This window comes from Nothoprocta perdicaria, unplaced genomic scaffold (assembly GCF_003342845.1).
Source record: "Nothoprocta perdicaria isolate Ctin4 unplaced genomic scaffold, notPer1 scaffold_142, whole genome shotgun sequence".
NCBI classification, from domain to species: domain Eukaryota; kingdom Metazoa; phylum Chordata; class Aves; order Tinamiformes; family Tinamidae; genus Nothoprocta; species Nothoprocta perdicaria.
In genome coordinates this window covers 347,861-369,800 of record NW_020454561.1, presented here as the reverse complement: position 1 = coordinate 369,800, position 21,940 = coordinate 347,861, and the positions used below count along the sequence as shown (strand labels likewise).

General features: G+C 36.4%; 1 protein-coding gene across 1 annotated transcript in view; it reads left to right on the top strand.

Annotated features, from left to right (window-relative positions):
• DIAPH3 (diaphanous related formin 3) overlaps positions 1–21,940 on the top strand; it is a 185,000-nt gene that overhangs the window by 111,156 nt on the left and 51,904 nt on the right. The window contains exons 25-28 of the mRNA XM_026034312.1: positions 2,349–2,513; positions 4,924–5,059; positions 18,108–18,203; positions 18,631–18,690. Coding sequence (XP_025890097.1) covers positions 2,349–2,513; positions 4,924–5,059; positions 18,108–18,203; positions 18,631–18,690 — 457 coding nt within the window. The remainder of the gene's footprint in view (positions 1–2,348; positions 2,514–4,923; positions 5,060–18,107; positions 18,204–18,630; positions 18,691–21,940) is intronic.

The window sequence follows — 21,940 nt, the reverse complement described above, 5'->3', positions numbered from 1 at the left end:
AGCTCAGCTGTCTTCAGTCATCCAAAACCAATAGATTGCATCTACTGATAATGATAATGCATATATGTCAACCTGTTAATAATAATTACATTTAGGACCATCGTCCTCATTCGTATTCCCCATTGTCTCCAGTTTAGTTGTTGCTGGCTAACAAAAGCCGTATTTATAGGAAAAAAAAAAAAAAAGAAAGAAACAGGATTTATTAAAACTGCCTAAGTAGAAGCATAGTCTTAGTAGAAAACTAAGTGCTTGRAGTAATGCACCAGGAAAAAAAACACCTCAGAACTGATAGTGTCTGCCATTGAAATACTAGCTAGTATCAAGTCTCCAGAATGCCACATTTGGGGTATGAAAGTGTGTCCCACATACTTGAGGGGAGTCAGTTTAAACAGTGACAATGAAGCACTTTGCTCTCCCTTTAGAATGGCTGTAATTACAGTGATATCCTGTAGGATGATGATCCATGATCTAAGAATCACAAATAAGGACCATAAAAGGAGGGTTCTAAAATAAATAGGATGTAAAAATATTTAGTTCTAGCCTGACTAAAATAAACTTTCCTGTTTTCCCTTATTATCATGCTTTCTTGTTTGTTTGTTTCTAATTCTTACTTACATGTTTCAGTAGTCCTAACTTGTATTTGTGTCATTTCTGGTTTCTTCATCATCTGTTTTGGTGACTTTTTTTCCCTTAAGATTTGAGCAGTTGTTACATATTAGTCTCAGCCACTCTCCTCCCATCAGCAACTTTTTAACATCCTTAGTAATTCTAAGTAAATTCGCTGGATACAGAGAGCTGAAAGGTAATTAGTTTCCTATAAACTTTGTGTCACTTGGGAGCCAAGCAGAGGTCCACATCACTGCAGAAGGAGAAGTGTGACTGCGACATCAATTCTCACACAGGCCGGTGGAAGCTCCTCATGAGTTCCATCTTGTCCACTCAATTGCTTGATATTTCAAGAGTAACTTTATGAAAAAGAAGGGCCTGTTTTTTTGAAAATCAAATGGGATTTGACAGGAGAACCATACATGACTTGAAAAATGCATCCAAAAAAAAAAAAAAAAGTGGAGGCTTAAAGCAGTCACTGAGCACTGAGTGGTTGGTTGTCTGTATTTATAACAGCAAGCAGACAAAAATTCTATTTGCCTAAATTTTAATTTGCTGGATTAAAAATTCTGTGGCTCATAAAGTAAAATGGCCGTAGGCTTTTTATGTATTATATGTAATATAATACATATAGCATACTACATTTACATGCTAAATACATTTAGCATACTACAAACAATATGTTCCATTTCTTTTCCTGTCTTAGCTGCTGCGTGAAAATAATAGAATAAAAATGTTTGTTTACGTGCCATTCCACTAAAATAAACAGTTTATGAAAATAATAGAATAAAAATGTTTGTTTACGTGCCATTCCACTAAAATAAACAGTTTATGAAGTAGTGCTACGTAGGGAAATAACTATATGTGATACTTCTTTGAGCTGCTGCTTTGACAAAATATATATTAGCGTGTGAGTTAGATGAGCATAGTTTCTTGKTTTTTTTTTCTTTTTAAGCTTCATTTATATGTTGCAGTACTTTAGTGCTTTTTCAAATTGTCTCTAGTAGAAGCAGTTTTGTTGCTTTCACCTCCAGCTTAATTAAATTGTATTCACATTGCAAATTGCCTTAAAAAGCATAAATACCTGATGCAGGCAGCATGAATAGAAATAAAAGCTTTGCTGCTGCTACTGCTGCACCGTTTACAAAAGCTGTTAGGATGAGGTCTCTGACTTGCATGGTTTTGATTATTTTAATATTTTATTGCATGGTTAGTAGAAGCTGCATTTTTTTCTTGAAATATTGAAATATTAGCAATTTGTATCTGTAAATGTAATATCTTTTAGTGATACTAATACTTCTAAATCTAAATTAGTGTATTTTAAAAATGTCTTAACACTATATTTTTACTGTTATTTATATATTTTGATATGAGTATAGAACCAAATTCAATAAACCAAAATTATACACTTTATTTAAAAAAAAAATATACACACACCCATGTACATATATGGGTGTGTATCTGTGCTTAATATGTGTATGTGTGTGTGTATATATATATATATATATACACACTTATATATACATAATTTACGCCATTAGCCTATGAGAGTGGCTGAAAACTTGATTTTTTTCAGGGTGCTTATGTGCACACTAAACGCTATGAGGTGTATGTGATATGGAAGGAATTACCTTCGTACTTCATCTGAAACAAAAGTATATGAAGTACAAAAAAAAAAAGTAGGAAAATATGGTTTTGACTGGATTTGCTTAAGTGTTTTTACAGCCTTAACTGCAATATACAGCTTCGTTGTTCATGCCAGAGAAGATTTTCAGAAACTTTCCCGGATGCATGAGAACATGGAAAAGTTGTATCAGAACGTGATGGGATATTATGCCATTGACCTGAAGAAAGTTTCCGTGGAGGAATTTTTAACTGACTTGAACAACTTCAGGACAATGTTCATGGTACAATTTGACCTTTTTATGCTTAAGCTTGTTGTTATTTCTTAGAAATTATTTGCATRATCATTTGGTTGTTGCACACACTAGAAGTATTTTTCCCCATTCTCAAATGACGCTTGGTACTAGTATCAGAATTTTACTTTGTGTCCTAAATTCTCTCAGGTAAGAATAAGGAGATTTGAAATATCTGTAGATCTTCTAGTTGGGAAATTAAAAATTGAGCTTCCTGTGTGCATGTATAAACTGAAGGAGAAATCATTGAAACTCTTATTAGAAATACTCTTTTTTTTTTCTGTTTAAAGGCTGCTTGTTATTTACTTAAAGATAAAGTTTCTTAAAATCATATTATATATATAATGTATTTCTCATAAAAAAATAAGTTCTAGATTTTACTTTGTTTATTTTTTTGAAATTGCTAGCAAATAAATAACAGTGATCAGTGTTGAGCTGAAAGCAGGCCCCCTACTATGGAAACCCAAACCTCCTTACTTTTCCTTAAAATACAACTTTCTCAAGCTCCATCTGTTTCTAAAAACCTTCCCTTTTGTGAGAGTAAGTTGTCTAGGATTTTACACAGTGTACACTTTAATTGCTTGCTTTTTTTTTGACTAATAATCTGGATTTTTTTATTTTCAAGTTTGTTTTTCTTTGTGTGTTAGACAATGATCTTTGAAAGGAGACTATAAATTAATCCAGATTATTGTTAGGTAGCTAATGTTTAAATTATCGTTTAAGGGCTTAGAACATGTAGTTATGGAAAAATACTTATTTCATGCGCAATTAAAAATGGCTTTGAAATTCTGGTGCCTATCTACTTGGAAGAAATGAGTTAATTTTGCCTAATATACGTCAAAACTTTCTGAAACTTGTAAAGTCTCAGCTGTGTCAGAGTTTAACAGATTAAAAACTGAGAAGGCACCATCATCAATCAGAATAAATTGCTTGACAAGTTACACTATGCCAGATTTTTCAAGCAGGGGCATTGGTTAGGCTTTCCCTATCTGCTTAACGCCTAAATTGAAACTCAGGATGTTGAAATGCAAAAATGCTAGATGTTATGAAATTTTGGCATGAATTTAATTTCTGAGGCCTAAACCATGCCTCCCATTGAGAACTGCTGTAGGGCAGAATTTCTGAATATTCAGGTTCACCTCCAGTTGCACGGTAAGTAGTGACCTAAGCCTAGTTAGTTGACTAGGTGGAGAATAGGTAGATCTCAAAGGACCTGCACCTCTCTCTGCAGGCTGAGTGTTTTCCTGGAAAAACAACAACAAAACCCCCTACATGAAACACTGATTGCAAACACGTAGCCTTTGCCTCGGGTCTTACGAAGATGTTAGACATGTTGTAGAGGGGAATGCTTCAATCTCTTGTGAATGATGAGAATTTCCGTGTAGCTGCATTTCAAAACTACACGTTTTCTGCACTGAAGGAGAATAAGGGGCTAAATTAGTTTTTATTCTAAACATTTTTTTAAAAAATAAAATAATATTTGAAGTCCCTGCTATACCAGATTAATTTAACAGACACTGAAATTTAGGAAAATTGAAGAGGAAAAATGCAACTTGCTATAGAAACATGTCAAGCTAGGAGAATGGCTATATAAATAAATATGTTTTAAACACGGGAGAGATACCAGTGGAAAACTGGCATGTATATTCCAGCAACATTTTTTTTTTTTTTTTAGTATAATAAAAGACACAGCAAAGCACTGAATTTAGCAGCACTGAAGTTAGGTAACTAAAAGATAATCCTAAAAGAGCATTGTTAAAAATKTACTATGACACAGTTAAGTGTCCTTGCTTAATTTCCATATATGCAAAATATTGATTTTAACGAACTCTGGAATTCTTTGATAACTCTGTTCTGACTTCATTGGAGGCTTTGGAATACTTATCTGTAATTCAAAGTAAACAACATTATATGGATATTAGCCAGAAGACAAGAATTTATAAACCGGGTGAATTAGTTTGTGGTTAAGAATAAGAAAAATGTACAACTAAATCACTCAAGCAGCTTTGTTTTTTTCGTATAATGGCAGCATGAGAACTAAAGCTATTCTGGAACTAAAAGTAGAAACATATTTATAGTATGGTGAAATCAGGTAATTAAGACACTCTGGCTTCTTCCCACCTTAATGTATATTTGTAAGCTGTATCTTTTGCTGAGATACATATCCCCATTTGGGGGCTAATTAATATGCTTCTAWTGTATTTATTCTCAATTTGCTTAGTCTTCTGAATAAAATGTATTAAATATAGAATGTAAAATATTTATTTGGCTTGATAAATTGAGACTGGTTGTAAGATGTACTTTTTATTTCTAGGCCTTTTTTTTTTCTTTGTTCTTAGGGTTCAAATTATTTCTTGTTAAGACTTCAGTTTTAATGGAACTTTTTTTTTCCTCCCGATAGCAAGCTGTAAAGGAGAATATGAGGAGAAGGGAAGCAGAAGAAAAACAGCGGCGTGCTAGGATAGCTAAGGAGAAAGCAGAGAAGGAAAAACTAGAGAGGCAACAGAAGAAAAAGCGCTTGTTAGAAATGAAAACAGGTAAGTGAATGTAGAAAACMGCCCATTTTACCTGAATCGACCCATTTTACTAGAAATAAAAAATGATCTGTTTTTTTTCCTTTTTCCTCACTCCATGCATTTTGGGAAAAAAAAAAAAAAAGACAGAATAAATTATTGATTTTCCCCAATTAAGCTTTACAGTAAAGAGTTCCTTAAATTTTTCCTTTACAAGTTTTTCTGTGGTTTCCTTGAGCTGTTTTTAGTAGATGTGATGTTGACTGGTACTTTTCCTTTAGAATCTATGGAATTTTGTGTGTCCAAGTATTGCATCAGTTACACTGAGAATCCCTTACACTACCTGAGAAGAAAGACACTTTCCATTATCATAAAGCCATTTCATTCATTCCTTTTAACTAAGGCTGTCTATTCATTTTTGTTCTTTTCATGACAGTAAGCCATTCCCAAGGCAGTAGAGACTCCTCTTTGACGATGTCGGTTGTTAGTTCAATTGGTTCCTATTGAAACACCTTAAAAATGCATGGCTCTTTTAAATTTATTCATTTATGCTGTGTTGTCTTTTGTACCAAAAAAAGACCAGACACTGGGAGTTCTCTCTYACGAAAGTTGATGCTGATGCTCCATACTGTTAGTTTTCTCTCTCCTCTGGAATCCCTCAGAATGATATATGACTTACTGCGAAAAGTAGCATGAGCTGCTTTCATTTCTTTTCTGAACAGACATTGTTGAACAGTTCTCAAAGCCTCATTGGTGCCTTTAGCATAAATGATTCTCTTCTGCGTTTCATTGATAGCCATAGTAGTAGGTGTGCCTCAGTTCAGAGATTCTTAGACCAAGTAGGTCTTTGATTTATTCTCAGAAGTATGTCCATGTGATGAGCTTAAAGCTTCCTCTTAAGCTTGAAGTCCTCTCAACATATAGTTTCTAATTTTTTCAAAGTAAGTGCAAGACCCAATAAGAAAGCTATCAGCAACTGCCTTTTTAAAGCTCATGGAAGATGGAGAAAGCTCCAGAAGGTTTGGAGAGTGCAAAATTGTGTCTGTATGTGTGCATGATTAGAAGTGTTTTGAGGTAGGTTAGACATTCTTTTCTAAGAAATAGGATTGATAGTGTTTTGGGGAAAATAAAATTCCTCTCTAGTCCCGCTCTACATAATTTTGTGTTCAGGCTTTCCATGGGGCAAGCTCAGATGTTAGGGACTTCTGAGTCACTTGTCCATGCATGTGCATGTGATTCTGGGTACTAAACCTGCTGCTTCAGCTAATGTGACTAAGAATTACATATTGGCACCCATGAAGCAGAGGAGCCATCAACTCCACGTGCTGGTTTGTCGGATGGTTTGCTTTTTGATTAGATCCAAGAAACGCATGGAAAGGAGTTTCTGGCTCTTACCAGCAGCCGCTTAAGGTTCAGGCTAGAATGACTGATCTAACAGCAGCAGTGGAACAACATGATGCCCAGGTGGCCTGAAGCTCTGAATGTCTCAAGTCAGATACTCAGTAAGTAGGCATCTGCCAAATTCGAATTATTTTTTTGGTTACAGAACTCCTTGAATAGTTTCTTGCACTGAGTCATCATTTTTTGAAGTCTACCTGAAAAMAGTGTTCTGGCAGCAGGTAGAACCTACGGTAGATTTTTCGTTTATTTTCTTTTTTCAGAAAGAGCAGCTATTGCAATCTAAAAAGTGAACACACACACTAAAAAGTGAAGCAGACATGTGTGAGGGTGGGGTTATTGCTTGATTTTACTTTTCCTTTTTTTTTTTAATCAAAGCTGCACTTACACRATTTTGCTCTACTTCTGCTACAATACTAGCATGACTTTCACAATTTTTTTCTTCTGTTCAGCTATAACTGCTTAATTGAAAGACTAAATCTTATTTATTGTTATTAATCTGTACATCAGTCACAAAATGCTTTCATTTGACCTGCTGTCACATATCTGACCAGGCCCTCTTTCTGTCAAAATACCAAAACACTCTTATTTGCAGTGTGACTGTGCAGAGTGTAACTGATTTTTGCTACATATTGTCTCTCTTTATGGTGACTAGGTCAGATGTTAGATTTGTAATATTACAAATATMATTGAATGAAATAGCTCAAAACTCCTTGATGTCACCATTTGTGAGTGATGCTGCTTGGCAGTTACCTTGTATGGGTTTCAGATAGATACACACTTGCAGTAAATTACAGTCAATACATATATTAACTGATTCTTCAAGATATTTTTGAGCAAGTAAGTACCTTTGAGCATAATGTACCTTGCATTTCTGCTCCTCAGAGTCTTCATCAATACCAGCATTTAACTGAAAATGACTTGAGTGTTAGGGATGCCTGCGTACCGGTGTGTGCTGTGTACACACACTGGTTTAACCATGTTGCTCTGAAGTTCATAGGATAGGAAAATTGCATGAAATGGCTTAAAGAGAGAAGATCCTTGTTTCACCCGCCAGAGGAATCCTGAAGTTCTTTGACATAAACTATGCAGAGAGGCCATAACTCCGCACTTACACTTGAGATCAAAGTTCTCCTAGAATGACMATCATTAAGAACGCTTCTATACCAACAGTTTCTTCTTGCATATTGTTCATCATTATCACTATCATTCTACCTCTTACTGCCAATCCCTATCACTTTTGCATCAGACTGCCTTTGAAAAACTGTTACACCAAATTCGGTGTTTATATGGTCATTTTGTGAATTAGATAAATATGCAATCTATATRTTCAATCTTCATCAAGTTTTCCATTTTATTTTTTAATGCTCTAAATATGTTTATATCAATATTTTTTGCTTCCTGAAATATATTTATAGTATTTTATAAATACAGATTTTAGGTAGGCTTCATAATAACACACATTTGGATCTCTAATTAAAAGACCATAGATTGTTGTCATTTTATATAGAATAAGTTGATTTCTTGCAAGTGTTTTACAGATTTGACATTTAGGTTCTGATCCAGATCCCTGTAAATTTTAATTTGCTAACATTTTGAATTTTGCAGCTCAGATGGTGACAATTGTGCGTGTCCTAATAATCAAATGTCTTAACATTAAAGTAGGCTGATAGTCTTAAGTTCACACAACAAAAATAGCACCTCTATTTTCCTTGCTGTACCATCTTAAACTGAAAAGCATAGGAAATCTAGTAAAAACTTTGAGCATTTAAAAGTTGAATGACATTTGCTATTTGGAATATTTGTGATACTAAAATCCGTCCTCTGAGTATTGTGTGGGACACAAAGTGGTCCTCGGCATGAGATGCTTTGTAAACACGGCTGCTGTGCTGGGTCTTTGGGAAGGCAGCTCCAACCACCACGTGCTGCAGCTCCAAAGGTAAATAGCCAGTGGAAGGAGGATCTTTATGTAAATGCCACTTGTCTGCATACCATTAACATTCAGAGACATCCTTGCTCATGCTGCTYGCATTCTCAGTAGAAAGCACACCAATCAATTATTTTGATCTTATCAAAGTGAAGAGAATCCTATAACTGTGATAACACCAACTAAATTTATTGTAATATAATTGAGAGCTCCATCATTGTGGCATCTTCATTGTGGCTTACTTAGAATGCTGCTTAGTAACATGCCACTTTAATCAGTGATTATTTACCAAGGCTGCCCTTTCCTATGCAAAAGCAGGGAAGCGATGCTAGAATGATCTCTCAAATATCTGATTTCTAATCTAGAATATTACTTTTTGTTACTTGGTTTCATTTTTATCACAGTCCACTGGTTTTTAATCTATGTTTTAGTTGATTTAAACAGTCATGACTTTAATTGCAGTCAATTTTGCAGAACCTCTTTTTGCAGGAGTTRTGTATTTTTCTCGTTTTGGGAAAATGAATGTTTGTGTTTCAGAAGATTCTTAAGTGTGTGTCTTTTACTTTTTGATGTTTTGTTTGTTTGCTTGTTTCCAAAAAGTTTACTTCACAACTTAGCAGACTGTAATGAATATGGATATTTACAGGTAATATTTTGTATAAACAAAAATGCACCATGGAACCTAGCATTGACAATTTAATTAGTGAAAACAAGATGTGTAATTAGAATTCAGATTCTGTCAAATAATTTTGAAATTTAAAAGCTCTACCTATATCATAGAATCATAGAATYCTTAAGGTTGGAAAGGATCTCCAGAGATCATCTAGTCCAACCCCCCTGCTCCATCAGGGACACCCAGAGCATAGGACACAGGGTGGCATCCAGGCRGGTTTGGGAGATCTCCAGAGAAGGAGACTCCACAACCTCTCTGGGCAGCCTGTTCCAGGGCTCTGTCACCCTCATTGTCAAGAGATTTTTCCTTAAGTTCCTGTGGAACTTTTGGTGCCTCAGTTTGTGGCTGTTTCCTCTAGTCCTGTCGCTGTCCACCACTGAATAGAGGCYGGCCCCTCCTCCTCACTGCTTCCCTTAAGGTATTTAAACACACTGATCAGGTCACCCCTCAGCCTTCTCTTCAGGCTGAACAGGCYCAGCTCTCTCAGCCTTTCCTCATAGGGCAGATGTTCCCTGTGTTCCCTRTTGGCCCCTATATTGGTAAGAATAATCAAAAAAAAAATTTCTCCCTATCTCAAGTATATAAGGTCACTATTTGACTAGTTTCTTCAAGTTTGGAGCAGTGATTCAGCACCTCTCTTTCCAAGGTCTTCTGCAGATGTCACAGAAGCAAAGCAACAGTGTTCTTCTCTCTGAGGGACTGCAATGTTGATTATAAGTCTGTTTAGTTTACGGCATTGACAGTTTCTAACATATTTGTAATTTTCTGTTTTAGAACATCTGCCAGGCTGCTTTCCTGAAAACCACAGCTTTTGGACAATAGTAGAATTATTACTGGATTATGTGGATTTAAGTTCTCTTTTGTTCTCTTAGGTTAAATAACAAAGAGGAGGAGGAACTGTGGTACAATTGTAATTTTCCAGTCCATGCTCACTAACATTAATACTTAGTGGGCAACTGACAGTTCATGGTGAGCTTGAACTCTACATCTGAATTAGCTTTATATCTATTAAAAAAATAAAACAAGAAAAACATGATGAGTTAGTTGTGACCAAATTTGACCATGAATCCAGAGGAAAGGAGACATCAGCTGGCATAACTAAATAGCTGTCAGCAGACTAGGTAACTAGATACGGAGGCTGSTACTCATAGTCGGAATCCATAGTCCAACAAGGTCTCAAAGGTGCTGAATCTCTGGAGCATGTAGTTGTAGTTCACACACTTGTTGACAATCCATGGGCTCAACATACCCAGTTGCTGCTCATTTGTAGTAAGTATTAGCTCTTAAAGATCATAAGGTTTAGCAGAGGGAAGAAAAAAAAAGCACAACATACTACTTAGACTTTTTCCTTTCTGAAAAATAGCTATAGAAATGGCACCAGTAGAGACAATAGCTGAAAATAGTTTAGAAACTGAGACTGCAWACCCACTAGAAGAATAAATAATAGAAGCACTTGGGAGAGTTTGAAGTAATCAGTCAGAAGAAACAGAATTCTGGAAAAAATTCAGAGCTGTTGAAGTAATGTCTATRGATAAATTTCTCATAAGAATTTTCATTTATGATGCAGTCTGATATTCTCTAAAGAAATGTGAAAAGAATATCACAAACTTAAAATGGCATAGCAATAAAAGCAATTTCTGGAGCTATCTTTAGGATTAAGCACTCTAACATTTAGTAGACATGCAGAGAATAGGTTTTGGGTTGAGTATTTCCTACTCCAAATTCAGCCTGGCATCTATACCATTAGAAGTACAGATATCACAGTCTTCTTTAAACTCTCACTTCTGCTACGTGTAAATGTTTTTTTTGTGAATTATCAAAACTTTCTTCCCTCCAGTGGGACAGGAGGTGAGAACTAAATATCCTTACCCAAGCATTAAATTTCCTTAGTCTATGAACAGGTAAGCACCTCCTTTGGCGTTGCTGGAAAACCAGCAGAAGAACAGTGAGGCAGGGGCCAATCTCTTCTCCAGAATAACTGTGGATGGGACAAGAAGCAATGGCCTCAAGTTGCACCAGGGGAGGTTCAGGTTAGATATTAGGAAGGATTTCTACATGGAAAGGGTGGAGAAGCCTTGGAACAGGCTTCCCAGGGAAGTGGTGGAGTCACCATCCCTGGCAGTGTTCCAGAAACRTGTGGATGAGGCGCTCAGGGACATAGGTTAGCAGCTATGGTGTTGAAGGGCTSGATGACACTGAAGGTCTTTTCTAACCATAACAATTCTTTGATTCCGGCTCTTCCTTCAGACGGACTCTGCTGCTGCTCCTATTGCTGTGCTGTTCAGTGTGGCTCTTGTCTTCCCTCGGCAGTACCTCAGTGGTTCTGCAGAACCAGTGTTGCTCCTGCATACTAAAATACGCTCCTCTCTGAAGCTCGCTCAGTCAAGATTCTGGTGCTTGATTTGTCTGGGCAGCTTCTATCTGCTCAAAGTTATTAGGTGCAGATGCAAAGTCTTTGAATCACGAAGTGCTGAAAACTGAGAACATTCTGGAGAATGCCATTACGTGTTCTCCTTGTTCCTTCTATAGATTTTGCTGTTAGCTGCTAATGGATTGAGAATACATGGCTAGGTGGACTTTTGATCTGATCTTCCTGGCTCTTCTTATTTTTTGATTATTTTCATCTATGCATATTCTTATACAAAGCCAATTCCTTTAAGAATGGTAGTAGAGTGGTTCTGCCTCCTTGTTAGTAATTCTGAAGTGAAACTGTAATTTGAATGTCTTGAATCGGATGGAGATTTTTTCTTGAAACACTGCTAGTGTTAATACTAGTTTTTAGCTAATCTCAAAGAACAATTGCATTTCTGTCAGTGTCATCTAAGTTGGAGCTGTAATGTGTAGAGAAAAATAATAAATAAGCAGTAACAGTTATTGAACTGATCTCTTTGTAGGTGACTTGGTATTCTCAGTAGCAGCTGCTAAATCAGATCTTAATCTTAGATAACAGTGCCCAAAGTTTGTCTTTTTTTTTTTTTTTTTACTGCAAGTAATTAAATGTAAGTAACTAAAACAGCATTTTGCTTGCTTCAACAGTTTTTCCTTTTCCTTTTTCGTTTTTCCTTTTTTCTTTTTCTACAAAAACACTATCTCCAGAGAACAGAAAAAGAATTGGTACATCTTTAAACTGGCTTCCTTAGAATATTATCTGGAATTATTAGACTATAATTATTCTCAGACTATACTGGTTTCTGAGTGGGTGAGGAATTAGGAACATTTGGAGGTAAACCATCTAATTTTCAACTTTTTAAAGACTATCTGTGTCRACTTAGTAGAAATACAAGCTATTTTTTGATATTTGTCATATGTAGAGTTTCCATCTTTSATTTGTTCTTTTTCGGCAACCCACAAGTTATTGTTTATGTTCCTTACCTCTTTGAGTCTTCACATTTTTAATTATCATATAGTTTCCACATCATGGAGAGCTATCTGTGCAGATTTGTTCCTACCATAAAACTGCTTCCTCTAGGGCAAAGTGTGTTCCTCGTTTCGCTGCTGCTGTCAGAGCTTTCTGAACTGAGTGAGGGGGYTGAGGCAGTAGCTAGGTGAGAATTTCACAGTACGTGTTTGTTGCTGCTTCAGGAGTGCAGTGTCAGCGAACAGAACTGCGTCTGTAGACTTGTCTAACAGTACTTCACAACCAATTTCAAACTAATTTTGAAGAAAAAGGATTTTTGTACACTTGATTATCCAAAGCACTACATAATCTATACAGTATACAGTAATGCCTGTAACCAATCAATGGAAAATTGATAGGCAGTGACTGATTTTGTACCCTCCATTCAGCTTCTGTTCCTCCAGAATATATTTGTTTGATGTAGAAAATCTAAATGTCTAAATCTGTTGTTATAACAGTGTCATATGTAAACCGAAGGAAATTTAACACTACATAGAATTCAGAGATCCACCGAATTACTGAGTGTTTGAGGTTGGAAGAGACCTCTGGAGATTGTCTGGTCTCTTGCCTGGGAAACCTGTTTCAGGGCTTGACAACTTTCAGTGCAAAAAAAAATATATTTTATATTTAAGTGGAGTTTCTTGTAAGGCAATTTTGCGCCCATGCCTCTTGCCTGCTCACTGGGCACCACTGGGCTCAGTCCAGCTCCATCCTCTTCAGCCTCTTCCATCAGACACTTGGACATGCCGAGAAGGTCCCTGAGAGGGCCCCGAGAGCCTCTCCTGCGCYTGCTCCCGCGTGTCCATGTCTGTCTCTGGCACTGGGGAGGTCGGAGCTGGATCCAGGACTCGCAGAGCTGCAGAGCGGGGCGGGATCCCCTCTGCCGGGCGCAGTCCCACAAGATGGAGGCCACAAGTGGGCGCTGCTGCCTCATGTTCCGCTCGTCCAGCAGGTTCCTCGCGACGCCGCTCTCCGTGCGGTTGGTGCCCAGCCTCTCCTGGTCAGGGTTATTCCTGCCCAAGGGCAGCACTTAGCGCTTCCCGTTGCTGAATTTCATGAGGTAGCTCTGCCCYTCATCAGCTCACTCTGAGGCGTGGTGCAGCCTTCTGGTGCATCAGCCACTCCATAAATTCTGTCCTGTGCAAAAGGGAATTCACCCTGCCCCATCACCCAGGGCATTAAGGAAAATACTACAGCATTGGCCCCACTAAAAACCCCTAGGGTTGCAACRTTCAGGGGCTTAGTATTTAGTTTATTTTTCTATAAATCCAGTTTCCCTTAGGATTTTTTTTTCAGAGATTTTTTCTGCAAAACTGACTCTGATAAACTCTTTATGGGATATGGAGTCCCTAGAAATGATCCAGGGTGATCCCTAAGGGAAAGCGGGTTTTAMAATGGCTATTTTCTGAAGTCATTAAAAAATGTAAGCTGTTGCCTCAAAAAAATGCACATTTTCATCAGAAAGTTCAAGATTTAGAGAATGTGGCTGTCAGCACCATTACTTAAAAGAGAAAATGTAAGATATTGACTTTGTCTCATTTCGATCACATCACTGAAGTATTTGCTTCACTGTGGTACAGAACTTGTGGTATTGTGGTTTTAAAAACACATTTTAACATTTGGCTTTCCTTAGTATGAACCATCTTATGGAAGCTAAAATGTTGTAGCAATCAGCTTTAATTTCAGCAACTGATTTGTAATGGACAGGTCTCTAAAGGATAGTGAATAATGGGTAGGTTGTTTGCGCATTGCTTCTTTCAAACTCTTAGAAACTTGTGGCAAACTTTCATTTACCTGCTCAGAGTCAAAACCTACGTATTTGTGTACCATACGCACATTTTGTGACAATTCAGGGGTAGCAAAACTGCAGCAAGAGCAAACAAGGTGAATTAAAGTCTTCCTTCTCCAGACAGAAGACTTATGCAATAAGTATATCACTCATTAAATAAAATCATTCATATATTGTATARTATACTTGCCTAAGACTCTGAAGTTATTTCCCTGGTTTGGGCATTGGTAAGAAGTGTCACCCTTCTACTCTGGAGCAGACTGTCCCTGTAATTCCTGTGAGGCACATTCCTGTTCTTGCTTTTTCAAGGGGCTATTACATAGTCTTAAGTAACCAAATACAGCCTTTATCATTTGAAAGAGGAAGCAGAAACGGCATGAGATGTTCTCCTAGTAAAGCAAGTTCTGTAGCAACCCCTTTGAATGGGACAGGATCTCAAGGCAGTTACAGGGAAATGAGATTTTTTTTTTTAATCCAAAGTAATCTTATTGCATCACTTTTATTTGAAGCAGTGTTGTTGATGATATTTGTGATTGTATCATATCAATGGATTACTGTTACTTTTTTGAATTATGATATATATCACTTGCATCATAAATGCCTAAAATTCAGGAGTCAATAATTGAAATATCTGTTGCTGTCATCTTAAAACATGTTAAACTTGTACTGCAAAGCTGATAAGACTTAGTACACTAAAGGAGAAGGATCTCTAGTATTCTTAATGTTTTTAAGGACATAATTATAAAATTAGTCTATATCTGACCGCATTGAAATGTCAAGGACAAAACTTACTAGCTATTTTGGCAAGTTTACTTTTGCTTTAAATGGTATTCAAGAGACAGTTGTAGGAGCTTTAATTAGGTATGATATTAAAAATTATCTAAGTCTTTGACAATGGWAAGAAAAAGAGATAATTTAGATCATAAAAGTATATTTCTCAAAGGAATTGTTATGGACTATGTAGCTATCTGCAAGGCAACGGGAATTACTAGTTCTAGGATGTCAAAAGACTGATACACTTGACTAATTAGGATGCCAGTAGGGAATGGTGGCACAGTTTGCAGCAGCTTGTGAAAGCTGATTTAACGGCCCCATAGGAACTGCTAATGTTGAACAATATTTGCTATTTTTATTCTGTCACTAGAGCAATGTTTTATGCAGTTCTCCCACAGCAATTTAAGAGATTTCTTAAATACTATATGATATCTTTATGCTTGCTAAGTGTTATGGATAGCTAGTTAAGTGTGGGTTTCAACAATTAGCTTGGTAACTTTGTAGGAGGGGTCACAATCAGCTGTTGATATTGGCATCAAAACACGATTTGAAGTCTAATGTAGGTATAGAAGTTTGAAAAATGGACTTTCTAATTGTTTTGGAGATGGAACATTAACTTTATCTGCATTCATTTGTTTTTTTTTTTCAAGGCATATGTATATACAGAAAAATGGCAAGAATTTTTTATTGTTTTTTGCCATGAACTATTCAGTGGAAGCACTGACACAGCTTGTGACTAAAGTATATTTCCAATAAGTAGGAGAAATAGATAGTATCATGCTGTATAATCATGCTAAAAAAGTGGGTTTGCAGTTAATAACAGTATTTGTATTCTATTAAAGTCTTTATTTTGTACTTCATCTTTGAATGGAATAACATATTATGCACCAATCTTTTTTTTCTACTGAAAACTGTTATTAATAGCTTGATAAATAAACATCAAATCCGTAGAAGTCTTGGGAAGACAGAAGAAAAAAGATGATACATCGAAATGAGATTAAAAGCAATATTCTTTTTTTCTGTTCTTTCTGCTCCCTGAAACAAAGCTTATAAACTACTTCTACAGCCATTTACGGTAGTGTTTAGGGGAGTGTGATGTTATTCAATCTTTTTGGAACTGCTGTTAACTAAAATGATTACAAACTTTCCTCCCACATTCATGTACCAAGCCGTAACTAATGGCTTGGCCTCAGGGTTTCCTCAAGCACCAGTTTGGGTTGAAACTACACACTGAATGCTTCAGTTTGAGGCAGGAGTATTTCAGACAATTGAATGAAATCAGGAGGGGGAAAAAGAAAGTAAGAAGAAATCCTCAGAAGCTGAAGATATGCTCTGAAAAAAAAACAGTTTTTAGCTATATTCCAAGCCTTGGTAATAGCTGAGATGGGCCATTAATCATGAGAGACCAAAATGCAATGCAGTAAAGCCTGTTATACCAAATGCAAAGCAGGAAAAAATGTATTTCAGTCTGTTTATTCTCTATCTAAAAGCTAACTAGTCCAATAGTACACGCTGCAGAGAAAAGAGAAGAATTAAAGGCACTTAATGCGTTTATTCTGTCATGTTAATGACCAGTATCTTGGATAGTATAAATATAGTATACATATCCAATTAGCAGAAAATCTAAAATTGGCAAAAAGGCAAGCGACAGAAAACAAGGGCTAGCTAAATGCATTTGTAATACAGTTGCACAAGAGCAACTTATGAATTCTTGATTTTCTGATCAATTTGTAAATACTGAAGGAAAAAAGTGTTCTTATTAAAACATGAATTAAATTTGAAACAGTGTTAGGGAATGTCTGTTTGAGTTTTATATCTATTTATATGTTTATTTGTAAGGAATTTTTAGATTCAAAATCTTTTTCTAACATGATTTCAAGTCACATTAGTGACAATTTGAAGGATCATTTGTCTTCAGTTTTGTTGGAAAAAAAAAGTTTAAATTTAGATGCAAGTAAGAACTCTACCTTCCCAGAAATTATTTTTATATATTCTGAGAATATGTGTATAAATATATATATATATATAGATATAATATGTGTATAAATATATATATCTAAATATATATATATATTTATACACATACAAATATACGCAGAAACAACCACAGATCATAATTTCCATTAATAATTCACCCTGTATTCAGGACTAGAAGGTGGCTTTTTCTTCCTTACTAGCCCTTTTTGGACTCCTTAAAATGGGTATGGAAGAGATAGGTTAACTCGCCAGCTTGAATTCAGTGTTGGCAAAATCACTGCTGAATCAGACTACACCTAGGGCATATATTGACCCAAAGAGTTTTACATATTGGAGCATAATGAGCTTTCTCCTATGTCATTCTTTATTCYTCTTGGAAGATTTTTCATAGCAAACTCCTAGAATTGTGTTCTTTGTTCTAAGCTGTGTGTAGACAAGGAGCTAACAAGATTCACAAATCCAAAATTTTTTGACATGTGCTTTTGTGAGGAACTAAGAGTAGGGTTTGGTGGTGGTTGGTTGGTTTTTTGATGCTTACATCTGATTATAATCTCATGGTAACATTCATAATTCCTTCAGAAAGATATTATACATACATATATGATATGATGAGTAGAATTTGCCCGAATTACATAAATCATTTAATATTGCCCACAGGTTATTAAACAGGAAGAGAAAATGGGTTTTGATTAAAGCTGCCTATTGCTATAACTGCATATCCTCTCTAGTCTAATATTGTTCACTCAATTTCCTGCTGAGAAACAATTTCAACTTTTTTAACAATAATTCAAATGATCTCTTTTGTCTAATATAGAAAATCATTTTAAGGAACAGCTTTCAAAAGCTGACATGAAACTAATTATTTGTATTTGCAAAAGGGTATTGAAATAAAATGATGAGTGAAATGACATTTCTCTTAAAAAATACGGTTGAATTTCACTAGAATGGAATAAAATTTGACCTAGTTTATTATTATTGACAAAAGAACAATTCTCTTGTGATTAATTGTGAGAGAGCAATTTGTGGAAGTTAAAGCTTGGTCTACAATTGAAATAAATCGTTTCAATAACAAATCTTATTATTAATGCTTTGATGTTGCTGTGGTAACCCAGGAGGTTCCCCCTCTCTCTTTCACAGAAGGTGAGGAGACGGGAGTCATGGATAGTCTGTTGGAGGCCTTGCAATCAGGCGCTGCCTTTCGAGACAGAAGGAAAAAGACACCCAGGTGTAAAGGTGAATATTTTGTTTACATTTTGTTTTCCAGAGTGGTTTGTTAAAAGTCCAAGTTGCTGGAGCTTTAAATGCTACCGAGTTTAATTCTTCCATGCAGTGGCACCTTTCAGAGAGCCTCATGCTGCCTGCCTGGTGCCGGTCACACTTCTGAGATCAGTGTTGAACTTAGTGTAGCCTGAGTGTGATGGCAAGGCTCTTCCATGCAGCTGTGTGTGCTTTAGCATTTAGAGCTTTACAGTAGCAAGAGTTGAACGTGGGAGGTAAAAGTCATCCCGTTTCCCAGTGGATCAAACATTTCATGGGTATTAACTGTAGCTTTAGCCGTAGAAATATCTACCTTTACAAGAACTGTGCTCAATAATATTGCTATTATAGTCCAGTAACTCTCAGAGAGTATTTTATTTCCATTGCTTTCTTGCTTTTGCAGATCTGCCGCAGAATCTCAGTCCAACGAGTCAGAGGCCTGTGCTGAAAGCCTGCAACCACGGTAATAAGCCCTACTCATCAACTGCATGCTCTTCCTAACTTAGCTTGTCTTCCTGCTCTGTGATTTTGGAATACTCTGGTTGTATTTGCAGTTTTCTACATTAGTGGAATAGTTAAATAGTATYGGGGCCTACTTGTCAAGGTTTGCCTGAGCTGTATATTATGTTCTTAAACTACACTTGTCGATTATTTTGCAAAGCTCTTCTGTCTTTTSTGGGTTCTTTCATTTATTTAAAATGTGGTTATGTTTAGAAATACAGCTTTTACATAACTGTTCTTAAGGTTCTTTTTTGAAGAATTATGAACTATGTTAGAAAACAGAGATTGTGGCAGAGACTTGAAATGTTGCTAGGTATTTATAATACTGAATTAAAGAACCTTTTGCATTCATTCATTTTTTTTTTACTTTGTTGGCGCTATAATTGGCTTAATCTTGGCTTAAGTTACCTTTTATCAGTACAACACGGAAGTATAATGTATCAGAAAAAAATAGGAAATCAGTTAATTCACAACAGGCTCAGACAAATATTTCTCCAATTTATGGCCATAAATCTTACATATATGTTTAAACTCTTGACTTCAGGAGTGGGAATACTCCTCAATTCTCACTGAACTCAACAGACCTACCCATGTGGGAAGCTATTGTCTGAACATTTCCGTTTTTCACGGAATCCCAGAATAGTTGAGGCTGGAAGGGAAGGCTGGAGAGGGTCTAGTCCAGTCCAACTGCCCTGCCCTGCTGTTGGATCCTGTAGGATCCGCTGGAGCTGGATGCCCAGGTCCGTGTCCGGCTGCATTTCCAGTATCTCCACAGCCTCTCTGCGCTCGTAGTGTTCAGCCTCCCTCACTGTAGAAAAAAATGTTTGTTCTTAATATTTAGACAATGTATTTTAAGCAGAATGCACTGTCCTTTGCTTGTGAATTTGTAAAGTAGATGCCATCTAATTAAGGATATAGATTATATCTCCTATTTGTTCAATATTTATTTCTTAAATTACTGTAGTAGAAAATGAACATACAGAATTCAGAATTAGTGTTTTTGTTTTGTTTTTAAGAACATATAGAAATTAGCATCATGGAAATATAAATCACAGAAAATAGAGATGGAATGTGAAATGTCCATGTCAAAGAGTTTAATTCACTTCTAGAAATTGACTGAAGGAAGAATCAAGCATATGTGATAGGTGCTGTCCAGCACATAACATATTGATACTTAAATAACGGTTACAGAGTTTAACCTGTATGTGGTTTTGCTTGTGGAATAGTTACGTTAACTGTGGATGTTTTTCCACATCCTATATGCAGGCAAACAGCACAGCTTCCAAGTTAAATGCAGTTGGACAAATATGAAGTTGTGTTTTGGGTCAAGTTAAAAATTCAGTAAATGTCTAATCTTTTAATTTTGCAAAATCTCAGCTTAATCTAGAATTAGATAGAATTTGTATTTGGATTTTTTTTTTTAATTTGCCTTTTTTTTTYCCCCCAATCTAATATTTCGAACATATGCTAAATTTCATATCACTTTCCCAAAAAAGGCTTCTGGCTTGTTTAACTGAGCTTGAAATGCATGAAGACCAGTTAAGTCCTCAGGTAGCAGGTCAAGCAGTTTGTCGCATTCACTGGCAGAGACTAAGCTTTGCTCATGCCCCCTGCAGGTGCCCACCTGGGACTAAGGGGGAACACTTGGGCCTCAGGACGCAGTCAAAAACACATGACCTGAAACATCTGCCCCTTGAAACGTTCAGAATGGAGCCGTCTCTATAGGGCAGATATCATCAAATGTGCTAGTTAATGGGGCTGTGTTTTTGTTTAAATGGTGCTGTTCAGTCTGTGTGGTTGAAGATGTTTCTCCAGAGCGGAATATAAACCAGACTRCCACATGAAAGGGAATGGGAGAGCAGTGACTTCCCTTCACAGGGAATGGAAGGGGATGTGAACACCAGCGGAATGCTGTGATACAAACACAAGCAGTGAGAGGAAACTTTCATTTCCCCTTGTCATTCTCAGCCTGATGCTGGTCAAGGGACCGAAGCAGAATTTACAAGTGAGGCTGAGCCCAGCCTTATGAAGACATAATACACAGGAGCAAACACTGCTTAGCTCTAGAACTGAGAAATTAAATCGCTTTGTTTAATTAAATGACCTGCTAGAGGGAAAAAATAAAATCAAAATAGCAGRTTTGGTTGAATGCCGCCATAGGTCTCACCAGGAGACAACGGCCGTTAGTCCCTTCATGAATTTTGAGATCCCCAGACAGCTCTTGCAGTGTTTAACTGCGATGGATGTTTAAAAGGTGTCGTTTGGCTTCTCAGGGTGGCCTCCAAGGTGTGTTACTTTATTTTCACTCCTACTATGCGGCTCTTTTACTGAGCAGACTGTCTTTTCTCTAACACGGTGTGTGATTTTTGTCAGGTCTAAATCTACTCTATTGCTGTGATCAGAATTATGAATTGCTTTTCTTCCTGCTTGTGACAAGGTCCATCAAGTCAGATAATTTCTTTCTGAGCAAAAGCTCTGCTGCATAACTATCAGAAATAATATGCATTTGGAAATGTTATGTCTTGGAAATGACATACACCTTAAGAATACAAAACTTTTTCACTAGGTTTTTTCCATATATTGAYGTGATTTGTGTGTTTATTCCTTTGTTATCCTTCATTCTGCTTTGTATTTTTCCATTAACAACTGAATCGCACATAAATTTAAAGCTACCAGTTAATGTCACTACTAATTTTATCTGSAAAGAACTATAAACTGGAGTGAATATTATGGTATATGCTTTTCCTGTAATTCCTGTTTGGAGTATTGGATATTTGGAGAATGATACATGGGCAGTATTATATATTAGGTTCTTTTTGATTAAGTAGCATATAATTGGGGAGTTTCAAGAGTTTGATTTTCCTTTTAAATTAAGTAAAAGTAGTATAAGAGAAGTACTTCAGTGGAGTAGTACAARGCATTTATTTGTGAGTGCTCAGGAGTTTGCAAGTTAGGCCATTTGAAGCAGCTAATAGCAAAGGCTGAGTTTATCAGTCACTCAAGGTGTAGTTGCAACTTGCACATTTATTTTAAATTAAATTCAAATATACATAACAGCTTATCCAACATAGCATAGAAGTCACTGTGGTGCAGAAACCTGCATAATCCACTAAGTTTTCAGTCAAGCTTTGCAGCCTTCACCAGATTCTCTGCTGCTACAACTGCACGTTTCTTTGCAGTAACATTGGTCAAATTAATATTACCTAAAATCC